The sequence below is a fragment of the Lissotriton vulgaris genome, chromosome 1_1 (genome assembly GCF_964263255.1).
Source record: "Lissotriton vulgaris chromosome 1_1, aLisVul1.2, whole genome shotgun sequence".
NCBI classification, from domain to species: domain Eukaryota; kingdom Metazoa; phylum Chordata; class Amphibia; order Caudata; family Salamandridae; genus Lissotriton; species Lissotriton vulgaris.
The window spans coordinates 1,019,077,197-1,019,099,208 of NC_141685.1; the positions used below are offsets into that span (position 1 = coordinate 1,019,077,197).

Below are 22,012 nucleotides of genomic sequence, written 5' to 3' on the forward strand. Positions count from 1 at the left end.
ACTGTTTAATACATGTATATATTTTTTCATCCACCTATAGGTACCCATGCCTGGGTTATCTGCAAGTTGTGCAGTGAACAAGAGAAAACATGCTTCCACTTATATCAAAATGGATTGAAGAAAAGAATTAATTACACATATAACAAAGTAAAGTTCAGTTTGGTTACGAATGTGCTCATGATGATGAGAAAAGCTGACTAAGGGATAGATTGGTGGGTGGATGCAGGTACACACAGACCTTATATTACAAGGGCCTAGGAGTATATGTAAGCAACCCTAGAACAGGCAGGGGTTAACTTCCAAAAAGTGTTTTCTCTCAAAGCAGGAACCCATGATGGCTGCTGTGAGAGTGCTGTGGGTAAAGGTACAAAAATAAGGGATGCTTCTCTGCAGTATTTAGATTAAAAACAAAAAATAATATTGAACAAGGTTTACTCGTACATCCTCTCTTTCATCCGTCAAAATCAGCAGGGCGTAGAACACTGCAATTTACTTGGAGCACGAAGGAAAATGACGTATGCTATATTTGAACCTCTTGATTTATATTAGACACATTTATGACGGAACAAGCGTTCCATTATGTCCATTTCACTGTCGGGGCCCCATCTTGCAGCACGAGAATTAACGTAGGTGCAGTTGCAATGGTGTTCTACTGAAACTCTCTTAATTGAAGGAGCCAGGTAAAAACAGATTGCAAAACCAGGCTTCCAAAATCGCCTCCACGCATAAACATCTTGCTGAAGAAACTGGGGCCTCCTGCCCCCAAACCCGATACAACTAGAGTTATAATAGTAAACTAGTATTAAAAGAGAGTAACTGAGTCTGGCTGGATTTGCGAATACTATACAGGTCAAATATCTTTGTTGAGAGATATTTCTGTGATGTTGAAATGTTGGTAGTCTAGATTTGGGGGTTTATATTTTTACATGGAACCCAACTGAAGCACACCAGGTCGAAGTTAGCATGGTAACTTGCTCCCAAGGGCGAGACCAGCCATTAAATAGACTATAGCCGATGACTCGAAAGAGTGGTCATTTAAATACTAACAAATCTATTGATGTTAGGGATATGACTTTATGAGATCATGCCACACATTAAGAGCAGAATCTTCCCTAATAAACTGGGAGAAGGAAGACTGTTTGAGGAGTGGGTGCACGGACATCACACTGTTTTAAGGGCTACTGCAACGTTTGAAATGGTATATGTTTAAACATTGCCACCAGATAAAGAGAGAAATTAGTAAATTACGGATTTTTGACTGGCTAGGAAGCCTCAACTTAGAAGGGGTTGTTTATCACTTTGACCAGTCAAGCGCACCCCTTCGAATTCCCTTTTCAAGAGAGGGGAAGTAGCAATGCGTAAACATAAGATTTCTTATAGTGCACGTTTTGCTTTGCTGTTTCTGGACTTGTTTCACTTTAAATTTACAACCACGACCCATCCATAGAGCCCAATACATCAATATGGCAAAAACTTTGAGACCGTTCTAGCAAACATGGATACAACCACAAGACATATGTAATAATCAAATTTTATATTTAGAAGGGGTATAGAATTATCATTCAGTTCAAGTAACAGTAGTCTTTGCACCAAGAAGGAAACAATCCAAATGCAGCTAGCCACGCTCCAAGGTTACAAAATGGAGCGTGGCATAGAAGACATGTTCCTGATTTAAATGTCCCTTAAGTTGTACGACAAATTTTATGCAATAAATATCTGAAGCATTGTATGAAGGAAGAGCAAGACATTTTTCAAGGAGCAGAAGATATACATACACAACAGAAACAGATTATTGAGCTACATGAACCAATTTCTTTGTTAGGAACCCCAACCAACCAATACCTTAAAAAATCATGATAGGTGCGGAGGTATATCTATATATGTATAGAGATATATAGCTCTCTCTATAGATATATATATATATATATATACATATATATGTATATGTGCTCCAAAAGACTGAATTTTTTTAAAAATAAAAAGCAGAGATAATTTAGTGACAGCTCCTTCATGGGTACTGCAGCGTAAAGAGAGGCAGTCTTCTCCAGAAACCGTGATCCATTCAGGCAGAAGCTGGAGAAACTGGCCACCTAAACAGGACATACTCTCCCACGAGTAATGGCTGGAGCGAGCGGTCTACCTATAATGTGTTCTTTTAGAAAGGCCTTCAGTAGTTGACTTCCCTTAAATGTGTTCTCCTTTGAGCCATGGCCGAGCAGTTGATACTCCTAAACCGGTCGTTCTTTGAGCTGCTGATGTTCCTAAAACATGCCCTCCTTTGAGCGGGGGCAAGAGTAGCTGGCCACTGGTGTCCCTAAAATATATCCTTCCTATGAGTGATCGCTGAAGTGGTTGGTCTGATTCCGAAAATGTGCTCTGCTTTGAACGAGTTACATTTTTCAAAATATACCCTCCTTTCAGGTGGGCTCCAGAGATGAGCCACCTACTTAAAAAGTGGCCATTTTTAAGCAAAGGCTGTAGAGGTCAGGTTTACCTAAATGTACCGCCTTCTGAGTGAGAATTCCAGTGATTAGTCTTTGGACGAAAGTGGACCCTTCGTTGAGTGAGGCTACAGTACTTGGTCTCCTTCCTGAAGAGCGCTTACGTTTGAGCAAGGACTAAAATGGTTTGCCCATTTACGTAGATATTATCTTAGTCTCCTCCAAAAGCAGTTGTGTAGTTCAACAATTTTTGGGCACATGCTCTTCAAATTTGTTCACTTGCACCAGTTCATAACTGCAGGCCATACTTTTTTGGGAAGGTTTAAAGTCTCCCACCCAATCATCACAGACAATGTTTCGGACTGAGCTTTTACCAACGATGGGTAATGTGAGAACAGGGTGGTACAGTGCTCTCCCAGCTCCTCCTCTAAAGATGTGCCACAGTGAGAAAAAAAACACAGAATGCTGCTCAACTGCCCACAGAAGGGCCATGCCAAGAGCAAAGACTGTGGCATATGTACCTACAAACCCCCAATGTGCCCTGCGATACACCGGAACTACCCTCTACCTAAAAGCAATGGAGACATTTTGTTTCTGTGATCATCCATTCACAACCAGGCGGTTTATCCTCAGTGCTGCAATACAAGAAAAATCTCTGTCCCCTACCTTGTCCAAAAAAAAAAAAACATATCTAGGCATGTCTGAAGACCCCGTTAATGAATTCATGTTGTTGTTCCATCTGCATAGGCAAAAAACATGGAGGAAAACGTAGGCAAAGGGGGCTACTGGACCACTTACTCACCCACTACAGGTGTTTGGAGTTTCATACACACGTCTATTCTGCACATACATCTCTAATTTGGATTCTATCCCCAGATCACAATGTCAAAGCTCACAATATTGCAAAACAGAAATCAGATCAGATGAGCACAAAGCAACATTTAGGCAGACTGTTAGAAGGAACGAGAATCAAGCTACACAGAATTTATTACCCGACTATCTTTCACCAGGAACTTACATTTTATATATCGTTTTACAGCCTGCCTGGATGTCCATATTCATTGTTGTGGGGCAACCACGGCTTTCTCGAATTCTCTGCACTATCATCTGCTAAATGTACTTTTAAAAACATTGTAAAAGTGCAGAAATTTCTATAAGTGCTCAAAGATTTAAGTTGCTGCATAGGATATAGAAGAAACGTTGCTCGCTAATGCGCGGCAAGAGGCCATGCACTAGATCTTGCCTGGCCACCTTGGTTGCTGCATTTCGTTTTTGGAGAATTCTTATTCTAGGTGATTTTGAATACACCTGTACATTTCAGAAGATAATGGTCAGTATATTCCTCTCTCAAAATGATTTTATGTGGGTTATCACAAACATTTTTAAGTTCATCACTGCCAATCTCCAGGCCAAAAGTGGAATCAGATCACTTGCAGGACTGAGCCTATTTTAGCAGGCTAAACATTAATTTGGAAATAGGGTATTATGCTGGAAAAAGCTCAGATATGAAGGGGCAGGGTAATACATTTGTTTTAGCCACATCAAACAACATCCAAGTAAGTAATGTGCAGTCCAAGCAATTTCATATTTTCTACCCCCAAAGAAGAGCTTTGAAAGAATCCCACCTGCATTTTTAAACCTTTCCGTCCGCTGTAAAGAGTTTAATATAACTCTGTTCTAATATGCTTCAAATGTTTCAACCAATCTAGTATGGGGAGGGAGTGGGGCTGTTTTTTTACACCTGTACATTATTTAATAGGGACTGAATCACAAGGGGGACAGGATTGACTGCCTAATCCCCCAAAAAAGGGAATCAACTCTTTCAGGCAGATCAGCTTCATTTGATCAGGAGATTCTCTCAATTAAACATCTAGCAGAAAGATTAATGTCATGTTCAGGCATCATCCTGCCCAAGTGGTGACCGAGGATGCTGCCCCAGTTAAGTCCAAATCACGCCAATAACACGCAGGAGCAATTCTGTCCCTCTTCATGACGCAGCAGCATTGTGTTGGAGGAGACGGCACCTCATCACCAGAGAGGCTTGAACTGACTAGTTGGTGGAGGACGCCTAAACAAAAAACAGAAAAAAACGATCACCAAAAGTAAGAAAATATTTGCAAAAGCTCAAACGCTGCTTCTTTTCAAGAGAAGTCAGCTTTTGTTTTTCCGAAATGTTATTTTTAAACATTTTTTTTAGATTTAGCATCTGGGATGTGAAAGAAGTGCTTATCGGTAATGAAAACGTAATATGGACTTATTGTATTGAGGCACAAGTTTCACTACCTCGAGGGCAGGATTTTCTGTGTTTCAAGGAAGGGAGCTCACAAATGTTTAAGGTATAATGTGGGGCTGGGGTCAAGGGCAAGTAGTTTGGTGCGTCTGTTTTTAGGTTCAAGGGAAAGAAAGAACCTCACATTTAGGACATGAGAATGCAGATACCAGGTAGCTGATGCAACCCTGTGGTCACACCCCTGTGTTAAGTTCAAAACTGCCTTTTCATTGCTGCACCATCTCAAAGCAAAACAGTGGTGGCGGTTATTCAGGCAGCAGGAGGGGTGGGTGGGCTACACACGCTTCCACTCACCAATCTACATGCGCACTCACCACCCCATGCATTCACAAACATGTACACATACTCCCACCATTCACAACGAAACAGACCCACCTATTCACCACACACGCTCACAAATACATTCATAGATACTCACATGCACACCACATCAAAAATTAAAATTAAAATAACTAACTGGCTGAAGTAGAGATCTCGGCCTCAAGGTTCCTGCAGGATTGGGATTGCGGTCTCCTCTCATTGCTTGTCCTTCCTCGTCACACAGTGGGATGGGGTCATTGAGACTTGCTGACACCACCCCACACTTGGACAAGGCCTCCGTGATAGACACTCAGCGCATCAAGGCTTAAAACTGAGGCACTCAGGACCAAGGCTCCCTCTCATCAAGAGGGAAGATCCTCCAAGCATTTTCCCATACTGAAGGGTTCACACCGACAGGGCTGTGACAATTTCAGCCTGGCGAAGTTTACCTTTAGGCAGCCAGGTACCTGCACATGTCTAGCGCCAGGCTACCTGAACATAAATAGTGTCTGTGAGGCTGACCTTTGCTCAGCCTGACAGACCCTCTCAATATTGGCCAAAAGGTGGAGCGGCGTGGCCCCTCCACCCTTAAGAACAGACTGCTGCAGCAAAGAGTTCAAGGTTTAGGTTAAAGATGTAGTTGAGATATGGTCTGGGAAAATATGAATTTTCAGCATATCAGCACAATGCCCTCTAAAGATAAGTATTTCTCAATTATGTAAGAGCCTTATGAATTATTATTTTTTCCCTTACGAGTGGGGCGGACTCTTCAAAAACCCATGTTGCTTGGCAGTCACAGATCCTTGTCCACCATAAACATCAGCAGCTCCAAAGCAAGTCCCTGCAAATAAGTTGTTATGTTGCATCTCAAAGTAACCTTTTTATCATTTGTGGTCTGCTGAAATAAATCTCTGGTCGGTCTAAATATGACAGGTCAGACAAGACTCCTGGGCAGAGTGTTCTGTCTATTGGGTTTACCTTGGGGGGGGGGGGGGGGGGGGAGGGGGGGGGGAGGACCTACATTTAATCCAGCTGTGGATGCACTGAGCATTCGCCAGGCTAGGGTTCGTCAATCTCTTGAGCAATAGCCAGGCGTCCAGCTCGAAGAAGAGCATGAACAACCTATTGCAAGACAGAAAACGGTTAGTGGGCTCCTGCGGCTCCCAAAAGGTACAGCTAGACGTATAGAGTGCCCTGGCCACTGTGGAGGAGAGGACCCATGCACCACTGTGTATGGGCAGGTGTGTCATGTTTTGGTGCACCTACCTCATAGCTCGGTAGTAGACTTTCCTGAGAATTGCTTCCAGTGGGAAGCACAGCCCTGCCTAGCAAAAGACCAGATGATCCTTATGTAATGGGTCTGCCCTGTGTGCAAAGGGAACCTGGTGCAATTTGCTATAATAGACAAAAAAGGTTGTTAGTTCAGAACTTATGGGGGTTAGCCTGTAACAGAGTTTGCGTGTTAACTATGTAGAGGGCATTGGAATACTGATCCTTTAGTCAATTCAAAACTACAATCCTGAATATACAGCTTATCACGGTGATAACCTTTAATCATTTTTGTCAAAGAAAGCACATGTAATTATTTGGCACATTCAAATTATTTCAAATTAGAATACAGTTCTGAAGTGTATGAATAGTAAATTACACCTTTTACAAATACTTCAAGTAAAGTAAAAATGTTCAGCGGTGATTGTGATCTCAGTAGTGGGTGTTCAAATCGTAGGAGTAACAGGAGCACAGCCAATAGGAGTACAGCGATGACAATATTTGGCACATTTACTTTCCAAATCAATGTCCCGTCCTTTCAGGAAAACATAATCCCATCACCATGCAGACGAGGCCTCGTGCCATGGCTTGTCTCATTTTCACTTCCTTCAAACCCCTTCAGCAGAGAGGAAGTGATCAACCAACCCTAGATCCCAACCCTTTTCCATAAATTTCCTAAATCCTCTTTTTGGCCAGTCACCGCTAAACGCGAAACCACCTGGCCCTCCATGCATTACTTCTCCCTCTTTCACACTGTGGTCATGTGAGGGTTAACTAGGATTTGAGGCGAGAACCAGTTCTAGAAGTATCCAGAGACGACAAGTTGGGATTTCATGTCCATTCTCTTATCACCACAGTGACCAATGGGAAAGCGTGCAGGCACTTTTGAATCAGCCTTTGTGTTGTAAAGGATACTGGATGAAGAATTTAGTAGAAATCCTTTAATGAAATTTAAGAGCTGCTGGCTGCATGACCACAGCTCTTAGTCGCAAGCAGTAACCGTGGCGTACTTGAAACATCACATTCTTAATGATATATACAGGCTCTAAATGACATGTGGAAATTCTAAACATAGTTAACATTACTAGAGTACTAATAAAGAATAAGAACACAACACCTCTACCTTTCTTTGGAAAAGAAAAAAAAAACAAATTAACTAAAAATAAATAAAACCAAAAAGCAATACATAAAACATACAATGTAAACTTCCCAAAATTACTTATTACGGACAATATAATCTTTTACTTATTACTGGCAATATAATCTTTCAACAACAACTGAACCATCCTCTTTCTCAAAGAATGACGAGAAACATTCTCAACAAGTGGATGAAGAAGAAGAAGATTGCTCTTGCGAAAGTTGTAAACCGTCAGCAACTTCACCACCAGAAGAAGTGGTTGAGACTATAAATCACACCTTCATCAGTGTTACTACCACTGGAAGAAGCAGTAGAGTCAAAATTAACATTACTGTCATTGGTGTTACCACTACTCGAAGGGGTAGCGGAGTCCAGGTTAACATTGCTGGCCTCAGAACCCACCTCACCAGGAACAACACCACTGAAGTCATCAGATAACAAATCATAATCAATAGTTTGTTCATAAGGAACAAAGTTGCTTCTAGCAATTCTGTTTGGATTCCAAACCTTACCATCACTTACTTTAAGTGCATTTAATAAAACTTCTCTCACTTGAATAAGTTCCGGAAAACGGTTTTCACTCTTAGAAACCCAACCAGGTTTTTTGATACCTACCCAGTCTCCAATACTTATCAGAGGAAGTTTATTACCATGCTTACTATCATAGTATGCTTTGCTTTTATTATGCATTAATTCCATGCGTGCACGCACCTCATCTTTGGGCCAGGGCTGGGCGTCAACCAAGCAGGAGAGAACTTTGGCCGAGGATTACGACCACTCATCAGTACAAAAGGAGAAAATCACGTGGCATCCTTACATGTGACACGATACGCCCAAACAGTTTTCCCTACTTGAGTGGACCAATCTAAATTACTGTTGAACGCTAATTGAATGATGTTTTTTAAGACTCTATCAAACCTTTCCACCATTCCATTACCACTCGGGTTATAGAGGGAAGTGACCCAGGACTGAATAGAAACAAAATAACATGTTTGTTTCTCTTCAGTCCAAGCCTGCAAGGCACCTTCCATGAGTGGGTGGGAGCCGTGGGGCCCCCTGAAGGAGAGCATCCTCGACAGAGCTCCTCTCCTCTGAGAGAGGAAGAGGCAGCAAAGGAATCACTGGAGCAGAGGTGGGGCTTCCACCTTTCCCAGAGAAAAATGTCAGTTTTCTCTCTTCATGTTTCAAGTTCCCGCAAAGGCTTGCACATGATTCTTAAGTAGAACTTTTTATGAAATAATCTGTATTCATTTTAACATTGTCTTTATTGAGTAAAGTTATCAGTAAGGGGCCATTCGGGCAGCTTAAAACACATTTTAAAGTGTTTTCTTCTTACATGAACTGTTAAAGGTATGCATTGACAAGGGAAACAATACCAGCCAGGACATTAAATGCTAGTCATTGGAAGGGAATTCCCAATGTTTCTCTTAAAGGATCTGGATAGACATTCTTTGAATAAGGTGTCCGGCAAAAGTTAAAAGCAACATGCAATACATATAGTTTAAAAATAATTGACAAATAAATATCAATAAAATCACAACAGTGAAAAACGAATGTGACCAGCTCACTTAAATACTTCCAAGCTCTTTGTGTATTTTGTTTTAAAACCAAAGTAGTGTACAAAGAAGATTGCCTTTGTGTTACATAAAAAGGATTCAGTGAATTCAATATTTAAATAACCATTTTAAGTTGCAGTATTGTAAAGCAGAAATCTCAACCTTGCTTTTGTCAGATGTAACTTTTTTTGCAACCTGATTCTTATTTTGCTTTTTCCATTATAGACAGGACTACAAGTACCAGAAAGCAATGCATCAACTACTCACACCTGAAATAGAACAAGCATTTACAATGCAAAAGGTCTCGCACTGACATTATTTTGAGCTATTGACAGTGTAAACAACTTTTTTTTTCTTTTGTAAAACATAAATAAAAGGCAATGTAATTTAAAAAGCCAATAGCTAAAAGTTTTGTAAATGCAAAACCTATTGCATTGCACTTACACGAGTGTGAGATATTGTAAATGGTAATGGCTTATATTAATGTGATGAACACCGGCACAGCAAAGAGAAGGGGGGGGGCATACACTACTCACAGAAATAAAATGCTTGTTACTACAGTGAAACTGTGTATTTAAAACCCCTTTAAATATTAGTATTTACCCAGTAATTGCATGTGTATAAACCCCTTTAAATGCCAGTTTTACTCCAGTGACTAGCTGACTCGCGTTGTGGCGTAGGCAGACGTTTTATTTGTATTTGGGGATGGATACATTAAGCATGATTTGCAGAGGAGAGAGTAGCATTAAATACGGGATATATACGGTTTGAAATCAGGGAGTTGGTGCAGAAACCGAGAATCAGAAAGGTAGAAAGGTGTCAAGGTGCTGCAGGAGAGAGGCACGTCAGGACAATCTAATCGCATTTGCCATGTGTGATCTGCCCCCGGGCTCGGGGGTGAGGGACCGGCTCTCAGCGGGTGGCATTTCAACCCATTCTGATTGAGACCCTCCACGGCTCAGCCTCCAGGTGTAATAGGGAGCATCGCAGCCACAGCAGCACAGGGGGATAGAGGAAGTAGGCACCATGATTTAAAGATGTGCTGGGATTTTAAAGGCCAATTGTTTATTCTGTAGATTGGCCCCCAAGAGTGTAAATCCCGGGTGTCCGCTTTACCTCTCTCTCCTCAAATCTGGAAGTTTGAACTTTGTGAACCCTCTATATGAGAACAGCTGTGTCTGAGGGAAGCGCACCCCCTACAGCTGTAGGGGTGGGGAGGAAGGCATATGGGCAGTTATGCAGCACTCCTGTTTAAGGTAAGTCCCGTTTAGTGTGATGCCCCCTCCCCTGTCTTTAGAGGAAAGCTCGTATTTCATCCCCAAGCGCCACTCAGCACATGTATCCCTTTGCGCCCCTCCTTCTCCCTCCAACACACAATGACCACCTCTTGAGCACAACCCTCCCAGGACAGGCAGCCCTGATCCTGAAAACTGTGCACACCACAGGGCGCATGGAAAGCCCAAGGCATTCCCCCTCTGAGAGCGAGGGGCCAAAATATCGATGAAGAAGCTCAGCCGTAAATTCAGCAGCCTCGTTTGCATGCATTAATCCGGTCAGGGATTTTTCACTCAATCTGGGTAGCCTGCGAAACCGCGTGTCTTGTGTCCGAGTGTGGAAAGGGGATGCATACATCCAAGGGTGTGGGGAACGACGATCTCTTCGAGTGTTGGGGAGAGTAAGTGCGTCAGGCACAAAATCATTGCAAAGCGCATAACGGGCGCATGTTAAAACGAAGTAGCGCACTAGTGGGGAGCCAGGCAACTAGTCAGGGCTTGTGTCATACGTGCAAAGCAGCTAAACATTGGCATCATTGTAAAATAAGGGGTTTACCCGTAAAAACCGCTTCCATAAAGTGAGGTGCCCTGCAGTCCGCACTGTAATACAGCTTGCCCTCAAGCTGCACAGAGCACTCCTGCAACCGCATAGTGGGCTAGATGTGAGCGGCGGACAGGCACGCGCTTCCAAGTAAACAAAAAAATAAAATAAACGCGTGGTGTCCCTGAAGTGGACGAAAAGTGCAATGTAGAACATGCTATAAAAACTAAAGCAAACCGGGTGCGGTGCTGATAGACATGAGCTTTGTGAACTCTGCCTGAACCTTGATGCAAGGTAAATGAGGCGGAAACGTGATCTGTTACGACACGCCTCCTTCAGATAAGAAATACCTTCACGGAAGCTGTGAAGCAAGCGACCCAGTCAGTATGGGCCAGACGAAAAGGAGAAAGAGCGGTATCCAAGAAGCATCCTTTTCAATGGGAAGCCAGCGTTTAGCATAAATGCTGACACGACCCAATGAAAATGATGGGCGGGGCTTCAAGTCCCCTTCTGAAATCTCCTCGATCACAATTGCCCTCACAGAGCGAACAGCGCATGCGCGCAGCAACGCAAGGCGAGACCTACAAATGGGAGGTAACTGTGTAGGGTCTAATGGATGATTTCTTGTACACATACAGCATGAAAGCCTTGTCCTTCATTGCTTTCCTAAAGTAGGTTTGTATTTTCATACTGGAATAACAGGAACGTTCAGCAACATTGCAAATTTAGTTTTCAAACTAAAATCTCTCTCTCATGTACAAGGGAGTCTGTGATACCAAAGCATTGTCTATGGGCCTGCGAGGAAGCGGACCAACACATGATTTTATTGGGCAGATTATGAAAATGCCAGGTGGCTGTAAGGGAATTATTACTGAAAAAAGGAGTCGAAAAGGTTTCACTGAATTGGGGTTTAGCACATTTTTAAAAGCCATTTTGAGTTTGCAAACCCTATAATTTTGTGAATCGCAAGAACTGGGAACCCAAACTTTTTGGGTTTTTAGGGTCTATGTTAGGTAAGGAATTAATTTATATTCAAGTGGTATGTTGCGGTTAAAGAGGTAATGTGTTTTAAATTGGACTTTTTTAAAATCTTTTTTTCAGTAAAATATTTACTTTTCTGTTTTGTGTACCTGAATACAAAATACAATAAATAGAAGTTAGGTCTGCTAGTTTCACTATAGGCAATCCCATATCTAGTTAATAATTCATCCAACAAATATATATATTTACAGGATTTATTTAAATTTGGAGACATGTGGTTGGGACACAATCAGCATATCTTGCAAAGAGGTGGGGGGCCTCAAGTTTTGTCCACTGGGTACCCAAGTAGAAATTCAGTGTGTTTAGCCACTGTAGCGGCCAAAAAAGGGGTCCATTGATAGCAGTAATTTGTGGTCCTTACCATAAAGGCCTTAAAAAGTCTGGTAAACAAGGCAGGTGGGTGGAAGGGGCCCTCTGGAACCACTAAAAAAAGGCTCCAGAGTTAGATCCCAGAATACACAATGCCATGTAAGCCGTTGAAAGGGCTCAGAAAGTCGTTAAGCAGAGTCGTTGGAAAGCCCAGGATCCAGCTTTGGTGAAACCAGCTGTAAAGCCATACAGGGCATGTCAGGACACAGTTCATCTAAGGTGCAGACAACTGTCAAATAATCAATTATGAGCACTGGGTGAAAGCAAACTCCATGGGTGTTGCAGATAAAAATCGGATAGGCACCAGTGAACAATGTACCAGGTTAAAGCAAGTACTATGGAATGTCACACAGGCAGTGCGAACACTGGGTGAAAGTAAGCACCATAGGAGATGAAGACTAATGTCACATACACTGCATTGAACATTGGTTGAAACAAAGCTGAAGATGCAGACTCAGGCCCAGTAGTCTATCAAGAACACCTGGTGAAAGGAAGCACCACAGGTGTTATGGACAAATGCACAATAGTATCAATGAATATCAATAAAAACAAGCAAAATGGGTGGTGCAGCAAATGTTAGCTAGGCACAGGTTAACAGTGAACTGAGAAAAAGAAATCACTGGAGCAGTGCAGGTGAAAGGTTGTGAATTTTTGACCAGGATCAAGAGCAAAGTCAACAAAGGCCCTCTGGAGTGTCCCAAAGCACGACAACTACCTTTCCTGTAATGGGCCTAGAGAAATTATTAGAATTCCAACCATGCAACACTTTAGGAACGCGAATAACAAGTTACTTACTTTCTGTAATGCATTATCTGGTAGGGACAGGATCTAGCCACAGATTCCTTACCTTTGAATTACCCAGGTCTCAGACTGGATGCGATAGATCTTTGCCAGAGCAGTAACCCTGCGAACTGATTGGTGGCGTGGAGCAGCTCCATGCAGCATCTGCGTAACCTATATAGGCACCACGTCAGCACGTTGACATCATTTACTTTTCACTCCAGGAGCGTGGAGCCATGAAATGCACTGACACTGGGTGTCCAAACTAGGGCCCAAAGAGGGATCAGCTCTGACCCTAGAAACTTGTCCACAAAGCAGGGAGGATGAGTGGGTCAGTAAGGAACCTGTGGCTAGATCCTGCCTCTACCACATAATGCATTACCAAAGGTAAGTAACTTGTTCATGTGATAAGAGACATCTAGCTGCAGATTCCTTTTCTTTGACTAGATACCCAAAACAATACCATCCTGGTAGTGGGCTGCAGATACATTCTAAGCTAAAAAGTCCTGCAGGACCAAATGGGTGAAGTGCCCGTTCCTGTGGACCGGACTGTCCATGCAGTAGCGTTTGGTAACCGTGTGCAGGGACTTCCACGTTGCTGCTTGGCAGATATCCAAGACTGGGACTCAATGTGATAATACAGTGGTAGCAGCCTTAGCCCAGCCCTCAGGGGGCTGCTTCTTGGCCAGTGCATAGCAGGTGCTAATACAGAGAACGTCCTAGCGCAAAATGGTTAGTTTTTGTACCGCCCAACGCTTCTTCGCTCCAACATACCCCACGAAAAGTTGGACATCCACTCAGAACTCGTGGGTGGTCAAGGTAGAACGACAACGCTCTTTATTGGGTCCAGACTTCTTTTTTTGAGGGATGTGGAGGTGTGTAGAAAGTGGGCATGGTGACGGTTTGGCCCACATGGAATGGTGTTACCACTTTCAGCAGGAAAGAGGTCCCATTAAGAAGCACCAGTTTGTCTGAAAACACAGTAATGGAGGCTTGGATGATAAAACCTGCCCTATCTCAGCGATATGGCAGAGGTGGGGTCTGAGGGAGTTGTAGTTGGAATGGATAATAGGCCCGTGGAAATTCACCAACAGTTCGCCTCAATATTGTTAGAGGTCTTTTTTCCACTTCAGGTATGTAAAGAAAATTCGCCTAAGACCCATTCCTGGTATACTGCTGAATGCCGTAAGCTGAAAGGAGAGCTGGTTAAAGCAGTTAAAGCAAAAAATAAACTCCGAATTAAGTCGTTAAGGGTGCTGTATAAGCAAGTCCTTGAAAGGGAAAGAAAGTCGTGGGAGGAGGGAAAATGGGTAAATTTGAGGGAGGCACTACAACGCAGAGATCTCAAATCGTTTTGGGCAATTGTTAGTACTGAGGGCAGGGGTGGGAGAAATGTTGTAAGTCCTAATATAGCCCCAACATTATGGGAAGAACATATTGGTAGCCTATATGCTCAACCAAGCAGTGGCGACTCCGGTTTGGAGTCCCAGAGCCTCCTACATGAGTATCAATAAGAGGGGGCTCAGGAGATATCGATTCTGGAGGTGGAGATTGCCATTGCTAGGTTACCACCCAACAAAGCACCAGGGCGTGACAAAATCCCTGGTGATTTGTTTCGGTCCGAACCTAAAATATGGGCCCCTTATTTCTGCGTTCTGTTCAACAAAATATTAATGGGACAGGTCCGCCCGAGACTTGGAGGGGGGCTGAGATAGTCCCCATTTTTAAAAAAGGTTGTCCCTTGCAACCCTCGAACTACAGGCCCATTAGCCTTATAGACATCCCGCAGAAGGTATTCGGGAGGATACTCCTGGACAGGATCCAGCAATGGGAAGAGGAAAACCTGATTTTAAGCAATTTACAAGCTGGCTTTAGATCTGGCATCTCCACTATTGACCAGATCTTCCGGTTACAAGTCCTTTTCTGGAAAACAGTGAGCGTGGAGGATGGCAGTCTCTACCTCATCTTTGTGGACCTACGGGCCGCGTTTGATCTGGTCCCTAGGGACAAGCTTTGGAGAGTCCTCCATGATCTTGGAATGCCCCACTACCTGCTGGAAGTACTGATCAAGCTCCATTCCCGAAATTTCGCCCAGGTTAGATGTGGAAAAATGGGAGAATTGTCAGCACGTTTCCCAGTTCAAAGGGGTGTACGTCAGGGGTGCGTGCTGGCTCCTACTCTCTTTTGCCTGTACATAAATGGGCTTGTTAAACATCTCCTAGCCATAAAGGATACAGATGCCCCAAAACTAGCTACAGGAAGAGTGCCCGCACTAATGTTTGCGGATGACACTCTACTGTTGTCACGAACAGCTACCGGCATCCAACGTATCCTTGATGGATTCGCTGATTTCTGTGTTCAAAGTGGACTAGAAATCAATTTGGCTAAAACAAAATTCAGGATTTTTGGTCCACCAAGGCAAATGCGACCAAATCCTACTCTGAATGGCATACCTCTTGAGAGAGTCAAGACGTTTGATTATCTAGGTATAACTCTCAAGGAAGACCTGGGCTGGGATGCACAACTAACTAAATCCTCATGGAAATTGACGCAGACTGTTGGTGGGTTATCTAAAAAGTTTAGAACATCCACATTTAAGCCGGTTGCCCAATTATTGAGATATACAGGGTTCAAGCTAGAGCAGCCGCATTATATAGGGCGGAATTATGGAGACATTGTAGACCAAAAAGTCTGGGAAGGGTTGAACACACATTTATGAGAGAGTTGTTTGCCCTACCCGTTAGTACCCCATTGGTCCCACTCAGATTTGACCTTGGTCTGCTCCCAGTGGAAGAGGAGGTTGCCTTGAGACCTTTAAGCTATTGGAGAAGACTCTGGTTTGTCCCAGAACTCGCCCCGTACCGTGCAGAGTTCAAGGAGGTATGGGGGACTCTTAAGGTAAAAAAAAAACAGCACTTGACGGTAGACTCAATGGCGGAATACCAGGCGAGAGGAATCTCCGACCATTCACCACTGTTAGTGAGAATGGGACACAATCAGGGTGCGGATGTGGCCTCCTGGCGCCTTGCCGCCTGGGATCTCCAAAAAGCACCGACACAGAGAGGGGTGAGAGCAGATGTAAGGGTCTTCATTGCCAAAAACGAAGGGTCAGTTGACTCAGGGGTGACCCTCTGGGAAGCCCTGAAGCCTGTGATGCGGGACAGAATACAAAATAGGTTGGGAGAGGAACAGCGAAAACTTCAGGGGGAAGTAGCAGAAATAGAACAAACTATTTTGGACCTGGAGAGAGAACTTCTGAGTTCTAGGAATGCCGGGACTCTTCGGAGACTGGTTGACAAACAGAAGCAGTTTAGAGAACTGGTGACAGAGGAGGCCAAGACTCAACACCTGCCCACCCTCCACCGCCTCTATGATTTAGGTGATAAATCGGGCAAACTCCTGGCGTGGCTAAGTAGAAAGGAACGGGCAGATAGATGGGTAGACCGGGTTAGAGACTCGGAAGGGGCTCTTGTTAGCACGGATGCGCACATTGCTGAGACCTTTGCTACGCATTACGAGAACTTCTACACCGCCAGAGACCTAGGGACTTGCGAGGAGGCCTTACATTATATGGAACGGGTTGACCTTCCATCGCTGGATCCTGATGCCCTCAAGACACTAGAGGCTGACTTCACTGTAGACGACATTTATGAGGCCATTACTAGACTAAGACCAGGGAAAGCCCCGGGACCAAATGGCTTCCCGGCAGAATTTTTCAAGTGTACGGCCGATCTTCTGGCTCCCCACTTGAGGAACCTCTTCACCGGGGCATATTGGGAGGGGAGGCTCCCGCCAGACCTCTCCATGGCAACGATCATTCCGATATACAAGGAGGGCAAACCTCGTGAGGACTGTGCGTCCTATCGCCCCATTTCCCTCCTGAACACAGAGGCGAAACTCCTTGCAACTATCTTGGCGCTACGACTGAGGTCGGTGAATCCAGACCTCATACACTTGGACCAAACCGGTTTTCTGCCAGAAAGGGCCACCAAGCTGAACCTTCGACGCACCCACAATTGGCTGCAGGAGGTGCGGGACAGGGGCGCCACACTGGTTTCTCTCCCAGGACGCTGAGAAAGCCTTTGACGCCGTTCCTGGAGGGTGTAATGCATAAATTCGGCTTTGGTCCTAAATTTCGGACTTGGGTCCGGCTCCTCTATACCGCACCACGAGCTAGGGTGAGAGTAAATGGTAGACTGTCCCGCGAATTTCAGATTCAGAGGGGGACCTGACAGGGATGCCCTCTGTCCCCCCTCCTCTTCACACTAACCATTGAAGTGCTAGCGGCCAGGGTTCGACAAAACCCACGGATTACTGGATTCAGCAGAGCAGATACGGACCCTGCACAAGAGAAGCTATCCCTCTATGCGGATGATGTGCTTATGTACATTACCGACCCGGAAGCCACTGTACCGGAGCTCTTCCTGGAATTGGAACGCTATGGTGGACACTCCGGGTACAAAATAAACTGGCATAAATCGGTCTTGTATGACCCACGGGGCAGGGAAACCTGGACGACATTGCCAGGGCAACTAATTAAGACTACGGAAGGCTTTCAGTACCTCGGGATTTACATCACCCTTGACAGGAAACTCTCCCTGCAGAAAAACCTAGAAAGGATCATGCTGAATTCGATAGCGGACATGGACCGCTGGAGACAGCTGCCGCTTACACTCTTAGGCCGAGCGGCGATGTATAAGATGATCATCCTCCCCAAATACTTATACGCCTTGCAGAATGAATATTACCCGCTACTGGAAACACTGCTGCCTAAAATTCATTCAGATCTCAGGGCTTTTCTCTGGCTAGGTAAACAACCTAGAATAGCTCTAAATACCCTCCAGAGACACCAATACAGCGGAGGAATCTCGTTACCTAATCTGGAGGCCTACTACTGGGCGGAACACATGACCCCAATAAACGAATGGCTACATACCCAGGCAGACCACCCCACATATGCCCTAGAACGACACAAACTGTCCCCGCACAATATACTGCACTATCTAAACGGGGTTCTGGGAGGGGGCAGCTTCTCCCTGCGACTCTTATTACATTGCTTGCTTGGAACAAGGCCACGAAACGAACTGGCTGGGAGAGGAAGCCCACCCGGCAGACGCCTATATGGCACTGCAAATGGCTGAACGAACTTTATAAACTTAAGGGATTTAAACGGTGGATTGACATTGGAATCTCCACCATTGGAGATGTGGTCGCCAGGGGGGAATTAAAATCCTTCCTGACTCTAAAATAGGAGTTTCGGCTTCAACACACACAGATATACAAATACATACAGTTGCGTCATGCTTGGCGGACTCAAAACATACACCTACCTGGGCTCTTAGAATATGCATCACTAGAGGGTCGGCTCCTACAGGAACAGATCCAGGGGAAGGCAGTCTCACTCACCTATAAAACCTTAACCAACAATATGCTGGGAGATCTGGCGAAACTTAGAGACACATGGGAAGGGGAAGTGGGAGAACTGGATGACCTAGACTGGGACATAGTATTGATGCACCCTAGGGAGGTGGCGATCAAGTCTAGGCTGCGTCTCATTCAACATAATGTACTACACAGGACTTACTATGACAGGGTGAGACTCCAGAGAATGGGGAAAATAGACGACGCCACATGCCTACGCTGCCATAGAGACAGAGGAGACTTTTATCACATACTGTGGGCATGTGACGTGATTCAAAACTACTGGAACCACATATTTGTGGAGTTGAGAGAGGTATTGGAGGTCCCACTTATCCAGGAGCCCAAGCTGGCCCTTCTGGGAATGACTAACGACGTGGACCTTCCTCGCCCTCTCCTAACCTTCCTGATTCTGGCCCTGGTGGTGGCCTAAAGGGATATAGCAAAGTACTGGGGGTCGCCGACTCCGCCAGAACTGGAGGAATGGAGACGAGGATTAGATCTCTATATGGCTGCCGAAAGAGTGACCTATAAAGCTAGAGGGTGTCCTAGGAAGTTCCGTAAGGTCTGGGCCAGGTGGCGCCATTATCATGGTCTGGATGGGGGGCTGGGAAGGAGGTGAGCTCAGCATTAGGATGCAAACCTGCTTACACGTCTTAAGGATGTCTTGGGAGGGGACGCTAAGATCTCTGCATATCGAATATACGGACTTTGGACAAATGGGATATGAAACGTACCAGCAAAGTTGGATTGTGGAAGGGTGGGAGAGGGAGTAGGGGGTTGTGCACAAAGAATTACATGACTGTACTGTGGAGTTATAACCAAAATGCAAATAATGTTTTTTTTTTTTTAAAAGAATGGGTAGTTTGCCACTAAGGTAAGCATGGGTGAATTTTGCGAATCTCGCGTTCGCGAATTTTGCGGATTTGCGAACTCGCAATCCGCAAAATCCGCAAATTCTCGCGAATTTGCGGATTTTTTTTTTTGTGTTTGCGCGGGTTTCTGCCAGTTCGCAAGGGTTTTGTACACTTTCGCAAATTGCGAACTTACCTGTCGGGTCGCAAGTTTCGCGAACTTGTTGTTTCTACGTGTCCAGCCTGTTTGGGACACTCTTCTTCATCACTGCCACTCTCTGTCAACACTGCCACTCTCTGACTACTCATGCCACCCTCTGGCCCACCCATGCCACCCTCTGTTTCATCACCACACCCTCTGGTTGTCCAGTGTACATTATTTTCGGCAAAGCAAAGCACACCTTCCCTGCCTCAAGTGACCTGAATTAATTTGGGGCTGATTAATGTGTCACAGAATATTTTTTTAGCTGGCACCTGCTTCCTTAGTGCGCCCTGATTAGTGATCTTTTGCACTTGCTAAGTGCTTTCATTGTTGCAAAATTAGTTACAACACCTGCCCTGCCCCAACTGACAATAATGAATTAGGGGCTGATTAATGGATTTTAACTTCCAGCCTGGCTCCTGCTTGTCTCCCTTAGCTGTAATTCAGGACCTTTGTGGCATATGTGTAACTATTCTGAGGTTCAGAGCAGGGTCACATAATAGTTGCAACTGGCAACTGAACTCTGGAGGGGCCCCTCAGGAAGCACTACAGGAAATGGCTACTAATGATGAGCCTGAACTTTTGAACCTGGTAAGTAGTTTCAGTTTTGCTAAGATCGTATTTCTGCAATTTAGCACTTATTCGCGGGGCGCGAAGTTGTACTGGGAAGCCGCGAACTCACGCGAACAGTGCGAGCAGTGCGAGCAAAATCCGCTGCTCGCGGATTTGCGGATTTTGCGGGAGATTCGCGAATCTCGCGGATTGCGAATTTCCCGAAAATCCGCAAAATCCGCGAGCGAAACGGATTTTCCGCCCATGCTTACACTAAGGTCACTAGCATGTAAATGGGATGTAGACAAATGTACAGAGTGCCCGGTGTGTGAATATCCACTAGAAAACGAGAGTCATGTATTTTTCTTTTGTCCAGGATATGTGCTGTCTCGAAAGAGGTGGATTAAACCCATTTGTAGGAATTTGGGGTTTCGTGAATGTGAACATGCACTTAGAGCACTTAAATGTGACACCCACCCACCGGTTGTTTTTGCCGTTTCCCGTTTTTTAAATAGCATGTGGATCAAGCGCAGATCTTTTATAATGACTTAATCCCAGATTCAAGCTTTTTAATAGTTACTTTTGAATCACTTGATAACTATTCAGTCGGTTTAATTCTTATCTTTTAACTATGACCATTTTTTATGTAAATTATGTGTATATATATGAAATGTCTTCTTAACCTATTTACTGAAAGGATTTTATTGTTTACTTCGTATTTTACTATGTAATTTTATGGCCCTTTGTGGTCGAAATAAAGTTATCAATGATGATGATAAAACCTGCAGCTCACTCACCCTCCGGTCATATGTTGTTGCCACAAGGAAGGCTGTCTTGATAGTGAGCAACCGGTGGGACAATTATGAAGACGCTTGAAAGGAGCACGCATTAAGAAAGTAAGAACTATATTAAGATCTGACTGAGGCATAATGTATTGAGAAGGAGGAAACCTATTTCCTATAGGGGACTTGAATCAAGAGGGGTGGTCAGGCAGTCACAAAAAGGCAGACAGAGCAGAAAGGTAACCCTTTAGAGTGCCCAGAGCAGAGGCAATGGTGAAAATAAAAAGAAGGATATCAGAAAGGGTAGCAGAAAGAGGGTCAATAGACTTTTCTGTACCATAGAATATAAATTTGTTTCACTGGCAGGTGTACACCGTCTTGGTAGAGGGACGCATGGCTGCCAAGAATAACGTTACAGACTTAGGGAGGAAAGTTGAAATCTGTCAATGGTCGCCACTTAATCTCCACGCAATAAGGCATAGAGTTGGCAGGTTCGGGAGGAGGGACCTCCCTTGATGCTGCCACAGAAGATCCTCCAGAAGGGGCAGCCTGATTGGAGGATCGGTGATCATGCCGAGAAGCTTGGGATACCATACTCTCTGTGCCTAGTCTGGAGCCACATGGATGACTTGGCCTGGGCTTCCAGATCTTCTTAAGAACTCTGGGCAGAGGTGGTATGGGTCGAAAGGAGTACAGGAGGCCTGAGCTCCACTCGATGAAAAGCATCTCCGAACGAGAGCCACCTTGCAAACTCCAGCATGCAAAACTGCTGACATTACGCATTCTAGTGTAGGTGAACAGATCTAACCAAATCTCTCCCCACTGCTTAAAGAGACCTTGTGCCACCTCCGAATGGAGAAGCCATTTATGATCTGCTAGGCATCAACACCCAGGTTAGTCTTCCCTGGCATTCAGTGGACCTGCTAGGTGTTCAACCACCAGGGTTATGCTCTGCAGTTCCAGACATTTCCAGAGACACAGGGCCTCTTGACAAAGGGTCCAGGACGCCACTCGCCCGGTATGTTGCAGTACCACATGGCCGTGGTGTTGTCCGTGAACACCTGCACCAACCTTCCCTTGATGGAGGGTAGAAAGGCTTTCAATGCCAGTCAGATCACTTAGAGCTCCAGCATGCTTATGTAGAGTCTGGATTCCGGAGACCAGAGTCCTCTGATCTCCACCTTTCCCAGATGGTTACCCCGCCA

The 22,012-nt window shown here is 44.7% G+C and overlaps 1 protein-coding gene across 1 annotated transcript in view; it reads right to left on the reverse strand.

The window, feature by feature from the left end:
- Positions 1 to 1,517: 1,517 nt before the first annotated feature.
- DNM2 (dynamin 2) overlaps positions 1,518 to 22,012 on the reverse strand; it is a 799,525-nt gene continuing 779,030 nt past the window's right edge. The window contains exon 20 of the mRNA XM_086961600.1: positions 1,518 to 4,509. Coding sequence (XP_086817726.1) covers positions 4,470 to 4,509 — 40 coding nt within the window. The 3' untranslated portion in view covers positions 1,518 to 4,469. The remainder of the gene's footprint in view (positions 4,510 to 22,012) is intronic.